Here is a 7098-nt window from a genome sequence, read left to right on the forward strand (position 1 = left end):
ACTCTGCGGTGGAAGCACCATGTTGAGCTACTATAGCGCTTATGGTATGCAATCGACTAGCTAGTAAATCCTGAGGATGCAAGCAGAGGATTATCAGGTGATTGTGCGACCGATTTTCACGTATGGAGCGGTGGCTTTGGCCTCGAAAACAACGCTGACTTTGGTGGAACTTCAACTATCGAAGTTGCAACGACACGCCTATATCTGCGCGTCATGTGCCATGTGAACATGCCCGACGGCAGCAGTTGAAGTTTTCTAGAACTCACACCGCTTCACAGAGTAATCGGTTAGGTAGCCAAACACACACAGAGCTAAGGTAATCTCTTCCCAGCGTATGAAGGGCTTAAGGGGCGAAATACCATTAGCTCTTCTCCCAAGGGACAGCATTACCAAAAGGGTAATCTTCATTAAGAAGTTCAAGGTTACCCTTAACAGCAAAGCTGAATGGAATGATTTCGTTCTTGAGCTACTGCTTATGGATAGTACAATCAAGTGGTATAATTACGGCTCGAAAACGTCGGAGGAGATTGGAGCAGGAGTCGCAGGACAACACAACAAACTTCCATACCGATGAGAAAATTTTCCGAACATATTCCAAGCCGAGGTCTTTGCTTTAAGTCGATATATAGTCATACTCAACGACAGTCAAGCGGCATTTAAAGCGAACTTAGAGGATCAAACCGAGTTTCAGTCGAGCAGATTTCGATATATGTGATTTTACCTAACAGAGGGTGATGCCGCGCCGGTGAGTGGGCGAGGTTGTCATCCGATTGAATCAATTTTTACGATGTCGATAAAGGGACCTATAAGATTTATTTTAGACTAATTTGGCTAATGTAGCTTTAGTAGTGTAGGAAACATGAGGATTAATCCTATTAGAGAGTGGCGCCATGCCCACTTTTTCAAAACTGTAGCGCACAGGTGCCCCTTTCTATTGTGATCCCTTGTGCCAAATTAGATTTTTATATATTTTAGGTTTTCTGTTAATGGCGTTTTGTGGCCGAGGCAGTGATCTGTTTACGCCAATCTGCGAACCTTACTAAAAAAATTCTAAGTAGAGAAATATAAAAAATTAATTAAAAATTTTAATTATTTAAAACAACACAAAATCGACTAATTTGTATTTAATTTCCAAATTTTAGCTCACCGGTACACCGTTACAAGGCGGCAAACGCGTGCAGTTCAACATGTTCTTGAAGAGCATCAACCGCATCTCAATAACGGAAAATTTAACAACGGTACTAATGCCCGCCATTTGGGTTGAGGAGGTAAGCCGAGTCAATATCTCGTTAACTGTACTTTCAACTTTATATCTCTGTCTCTCTCTTTAAGGGTATTCAACTCAACAGCGAAATGGTCGCCTTTTTCAAAAAGAAACTTATCAACTCGCTCAAAACGCTCAATATCATTCATTGGGCGTCGATTTGCGGTGGCATTGGCGTGGCCGCTATATGTCTGATATATTATGTAATACAACGTCGAAAGCCGGAAGCGGAAGTGGCACCGCTAAAATAAGTATTTCTAGAGAACTGTTGAGGTTTATTAAACAAGCGATATTTTACTAACAAAATTATGTTTGTTATTGTGCACATACATACATATTTAATTTAATTTTATATAACTTTTAAATTATAATTTTATTGTTTTTTCTTCGTTAAGATATATTTTATTCATACATACATACATATGTATGTACATACATATTTTATTGTATGTATTTGTATATTTTTGTAAATATTTCCAACATTATTATAAATGTGATTGTAACATATTGTGATTTAGTATGTTATGAATTAAATAAATAATTGTAAAACAATTTGGTTTGATTTATTGGCATAAACATTTTCTTCTACTTTGGCACTGCAACCGAGGGTCGGTCTGGGCCGAGAACACGATACTTCGCCAGTTGCATCCTTCTTTTGCAAGGTCACGCCAGTTGTTACGAGTTTTTCAATAAGAGCACTACAAAAGGGATCTCAATTTCACGTTCGATATTCGTACGAAGTTCATCAATCGTCGCTGGCTTGTTGGCATAGACCATAGACAAGACGTAGCTCCACAGAAAAATGTCTAACGAAGACAAATCGCACGACTGAGACGGCCAACTGCTTGGAACCACATATTGCCCCAGTCCATATCATCCAATTCGGGCCAAAAATATTCGGTTATCATTAATGGTAGCGATTCTCATTCACAGTAACGTGTCTGTCTTGATCAGCACGGAGAAAGTACGGCCCAATGACGCCTCCTGCCTATAAACCGCACCAAACCGTAATTTTTTCGGAATGCAAAGGTGTCTCATGGAGTACGAGTGGATTGTTGCCTGACCAATATTGCATATTTTGCTTATTGACGAAGCCATTCAGCCAGAAATGAGGCTCATCGCTGAAGATGATTTTTCGATGAAAATTCGGATCATTTTCAAATTGTTGCTCAGCCCAATTCACGAACATACGACGAGTTTTTGGTCAAGTGGCTTCAGGTCTTGCGTCAAATTGATCTTTTAAGGATGTAGGCCAGGATCTTTTCGCAAAATTCGCCACAACGACGTCACAGTGATGCCCAACTCTTGAGAACGACGTGTGAGAGACTGATTTGGGTCTTCCTCAATTGATGCGCTGGCGGTAGCAATATTCTCGACATTACGGGCACTTCTTTATCTCACTGACACGGGAACATTTTGTACTGTGCCTGTGGATTCAAATTTTTCCACTTGACGCTCAATTATTGATTTGACAGGACGATTATGACGACCATAAATTGGACGTAGCGCTCTTAAAGTTGAGTTCACTGACTCCGAAACTCGGATCGTATATCTTTCCATGATGAAATGGTAACCCTTATTGAAGATAAATGTCAGAAATATGGCGTCGTTGCTGTCCCTATCGGTCTACTTTTGTCGCGCCCCTATTGAAAAACTCCTTATATCCTAAGTGAAGACAGACCGCTATGTACCTGGTCATTGCATAAGAATCGTCGGCGTTCTTGCTTCCGTTGTGTATCCATGCGTCTCGAGTGGAAGGAGCTTTATCTTCCATGCGAAAAACATGACCTCGCCGGCGCATTCGTTGAATTTTTAAGTGCTTAACCATGTATATCCATTACGCCGTACAGCTCATACAGTTCGTGGTTCCATGTGCTTCGATACTCATCGCTCACGCGGATGGCTCCTAAGATTTTGCAAAGAGCAGTTCTTGCTCGAACAAGAACAGAAATACTCGAAGTGCTTTCTGATCTCTGGCCGTCATCGTCCATGTTTCTGCGCCGTATAATAAAACGGGAACAATGAGAGCATATTTTCTTTCGTCGAGAGAGGGGTCTGCTTATTAACTGCCTACTGATCCCAAAGTAGTACCTGTTGGCAAGAGTTACTCAGCGCTTGATCTTCAGGCTTAGATTACTGGTGAAATTTTTCTACGGTAATTTATCATAACAATAATTGTGGATATTTCCGGCAGGTAAGCTGGAATTTTTTCCTCTTCCAACTACATCTCTGAAAAATTAAACCACTGCGTTGCAGAATCTACAAATGATAGCTTCATCTCTGCTTATATACTGACGGGGGTATGAGGACGGGGAAGGATTCCTGGAGGAGAGGCCTTGTGAGTTTTTTAAGAGCTCTCCGACAACCTTAGCTTTAGACTATCGGAGCACTGTAGTGTTTTTATAGGAAGCAGTGGATGCTAAGAGTATTATGGGAACAATAAAAGTACTACTCCTAAGTGCAGCTTCTTTTCGGGAGTGTCTAGCACCACGCTACTTCAGTATCAGAGACTCGTTTGAGTGCCTAGCCATAGCGCAATCGCTAGTAGCTACAAAGCCAATGAGCTAGCAATAAAGGACACCCTTGTCCCTTTCTCTTGGGTTCTAACACTTACATGTATAGCCTGCCCTTAGCAAATGTTGCTCGACGACCAGCTACTGTGTGGTTTCGAGGTCTTTTTGGCCTAGAGTGGGACGCCAGGGATCTACTGAACTGCATACTTATCTTTAGCAAATTGACGACCTTACGTCGAGCTGATGACTAACTTTGTATTTCCAACCAAATTTCGTGCGCGGAATCGTTGCGAATCTTGGAAAAGGATTACGGTGATTCAGTTTTATCAAAAACTCAAGACTGCGATTGATACAAAGCCTTCAAAAACTGTCGAGAGATCGTTAAAGACATGGCTCGTTCTGGACGACCTTCAACCTTTTTAACTAATGTAAAAATTAAAAAAGTGAAGGATATGGGCTTAAAAATGTGAGGCAAATGTTAGAGAGATGGTAAGAGAGCTCGCGAGTCCATTAGAATAATTTTGGTGGATACTTTGGTTATCAAACGCGTTTTTACTCGACTCTTCTCGATAAAGCTGAATTTTTTCAAAAAAAAAGTATCGTAAACTTTGGAGGTGGTTGATCGTTTGATTTCCGATCCCATACAAAACTACAATCATCGGAATGGAGGAGAAAAACGAGCCGGACGCAAAAAAACCACGCCAAAGCCGCTCAAAAATCAAGATGATGCTCATTGGTTTTTCGATATTCGAACATCCGACGAAAATGACCGGAATTGTGGAAGAACATTTCATGGATTTTACACTATAATAATACACCTTCACATGGAGCCATGATTGTGATCGAATTTAAAGGGAAAGGATTATTTTGAAGGCGACAAAATAAGTGTTGATGAATAATTAAATATTTTGCGTTTTATTTACAATTTCCGATTTTTTACATGACCGGAATCATTATTCTTGGTTTGCCAAGCACTGATTAAATAAAAAAACAGTACTTTTTCTGAAGTAGTATGTCAAACAATCGACATCTACACATAAGTATGTATGTATCACTTCGCGCTGTCAAAATGTCATAATAATTGTAAACAAAACCTCATTTTTATTAATATTTTTAACACTGTTCAAAAAGAATATTGGAAAATAGTCTTGAATGGTTATACTCCTTAACAGTTGCTCATTATTTGCCCAATACTGTGTAATATGTCATTTAATGTAAAAAAAATTACTCAACTTCACATCCAAAAACAAAAAGACTGATGAAAGTAAAAACATTCCTAATATTTTAGGCATAACTGTGCACGTGCATGTGTCGTATACGTAGAAAACTAAATATCATATCGATTTATTTGGAGATTATTTGAGGAAAAATTATCGATAACTAACATCGGTAAAGTAGAGAATTCCACATCTATGGCCAACACACTAGTATTTTCATAATGTGTAGCGTTTGCCAACGAGATCTACTTAGGTGAATTCTCAATATATTAATATTTAGCAATTTAGTTGTAATTATTATTTTCGATATTATTAATATATTTTTAAATGCAATTTCATTCCATTGCAATTTTTCATTAAAATGTTTCGTAACCTTAATTTTAATTTATTTAAACTTAATTCATTTGTTATAAAAGATGATTTGCCATTCATAACTAGAATACAAAGCAGAAGAGAAATATGTTAAGTTTATTTTTATCTCGGCAAAATAAGAGAACCTTTAATTGAAGCTAAGCTTCAGCCAAAGATCATTCCTTTGATGCGATGATGAGTTAACTCCGGTACAACTGAATAAACTATCATATGCCACATATTAATTGTTAAATTATTTGAATAAAATTTAAATACTGATTATTTTTTAATTGCTACCATTAATTAAAATGTAATTGTTATAAAACAAATTCGTCTTTGCAAGGGAAGTAATCACAAAAACTAATAACGTCAAAATGACGAACGGAGATTATTTCTTTGGAGGAATTACGCAGACAACAGAAATGAGAGAACATCAACGGTGTGGCAACGCGCTTTTGACATTTTACCTCCAATACTTCGCTCATGTAATCTATTACAAAATAAAATTTCGCCGTTTGCAAAGTGAGTGCGGGCTGCGACGGAGTCGAGCGTAAACAAATTTTATCGAAATTCTCGCGGAAATCTCGATCAAATTTTAACAAAATTACGCGAAACGTGTTAAAGAGTGTTTAAATATTAATTAAAAAGTGAATGCAATTGTTTGCTGGCCATTGGTAAGCTGAAATAATCATTTGAAATCTTTGCTGTCCCACACGGTGTGTTTTTTGATGAAATACGAGAAAAGAAGTGTCACAGAGTGAAATTTCCCCCCCTTTGTCCGTCTTCGTTTCGCCTTGTCGTGCAGTCGTCGCGTTGTAACGAAAAGAGTTTTCTACATCGATTTCATTGAAAAAAAGTTGAATATAAAATAGTGCAATTCATTATTTAACATAATATATGTATTTATGAAAATTCTAAAAAATAATATAGTATATATTTGATAGAACGCGACTTCATAAATGCCGACGGTTTCGGCTATCATAATTCTCAGCCGTACTCAATCCGCAAAATCAATTGTGTGGCGCTCCGTCTGTTTCACGAGCGAATGTATGTAACGCATTAAGGAAAACGAAAACTCCAACTACGTTTAGCAAAAGTCAGCCAGCCAGTAGCTATTATCGCTTGCCATTCTATGGATTTATCTTTATTGACATGTATGCCTTAAGTGGTTATTCGTTTAATATTAGTGACAGTTTATGAGAGCTGCCAGTGCAAAGTATTTCAAGTACCATCAGCATTTATGCAACAGCAAGGATTTGTGAATTGCTAAGGGTAAGAAATAAAAAAATTAATGTCATTATGTTATGAGAGCAAAATTGTATACTAATAATATCGTGTGATTTCTTAATAATTGCGCAAAAATAGCTTTCAATTCGAACAAAAATAAAGTTTTTCTGTGAGTTGATGTTGGATGCGTGGCCTGAATTGTCTTTTCGTTATGTTGCGTGGTATCACTGAATGATATGATGCCGCAACTTCGCTATGATAATAAATTGTTAATTTTTAATGCTGTATATTAGCATATTTATTTTGAATATTTTTAATTTATTTTAAATATTTGAATACTTCTATAAAATAAACACTGCACATTAATAAATATAGTGGAACTTGATTTAACATTAAAACTGTGCTTCGAGAGCGAATTAAAGAGCTGGCAACATTTTTCTCAGTTGACATTTTGCATCGCTTATCTCTTGTAAAGTAGAATCTATTACGATATGAAATTTCGCCGTTCTTCCTTTTAATCGTTTTT

The 7098-nt window shown here is 37.5% G+C and overlaps 1 protein-coding gene across 9 annotated transcripts in view; it reads left to right on the forward strand.

Annotated features, from left to right (window-relative positions):
• Positions 1-1634, forward strand: part of LOC120777372 (sensory neuron membrane protein 2) — a 65266-nt gene extending 63632 nt beyond the window's left edge. For 7 of the 9 annotated variants that reach the window (XM_040108658.1, XM_040108656.1, XM_040108659.1 and 4 more), the window contains 2 exons: positions 1143-1268; positions 1333-1634. In XM_040108658.1, coding sequence (XP_039964592.1) covers positions 1143-1268; positions 1333-1515 — 309 coding nt within the window. In that variant the 3' untranslated portion in view covers positions 1516-1634. The remainder of the gene's footprint in view (positions 1-1142; positions 1269-1332) is intronic. The other 2 variants (XM_040108651.1, XM_040108655.1) reach the window with 2 other exon arrangements.
• The last annotated feature ends 5464 nt before the right edge of the window (positions 1635-7098 follow it).

This window comes from Bactrocera tryoni, chromosome 5 (assembly GCF_016617805.1).
Source record: "Bactrocera tryoni isolate S06 chromosome 5, CSIRO_BtryS06_freeze2, whole genome shotgun sequence".
NCBI lineage: Eukaryota > Metazoa > Arthropoda > Insecta > Diptera > Tephritidae > Bactrocera > Bactrocera tryoni.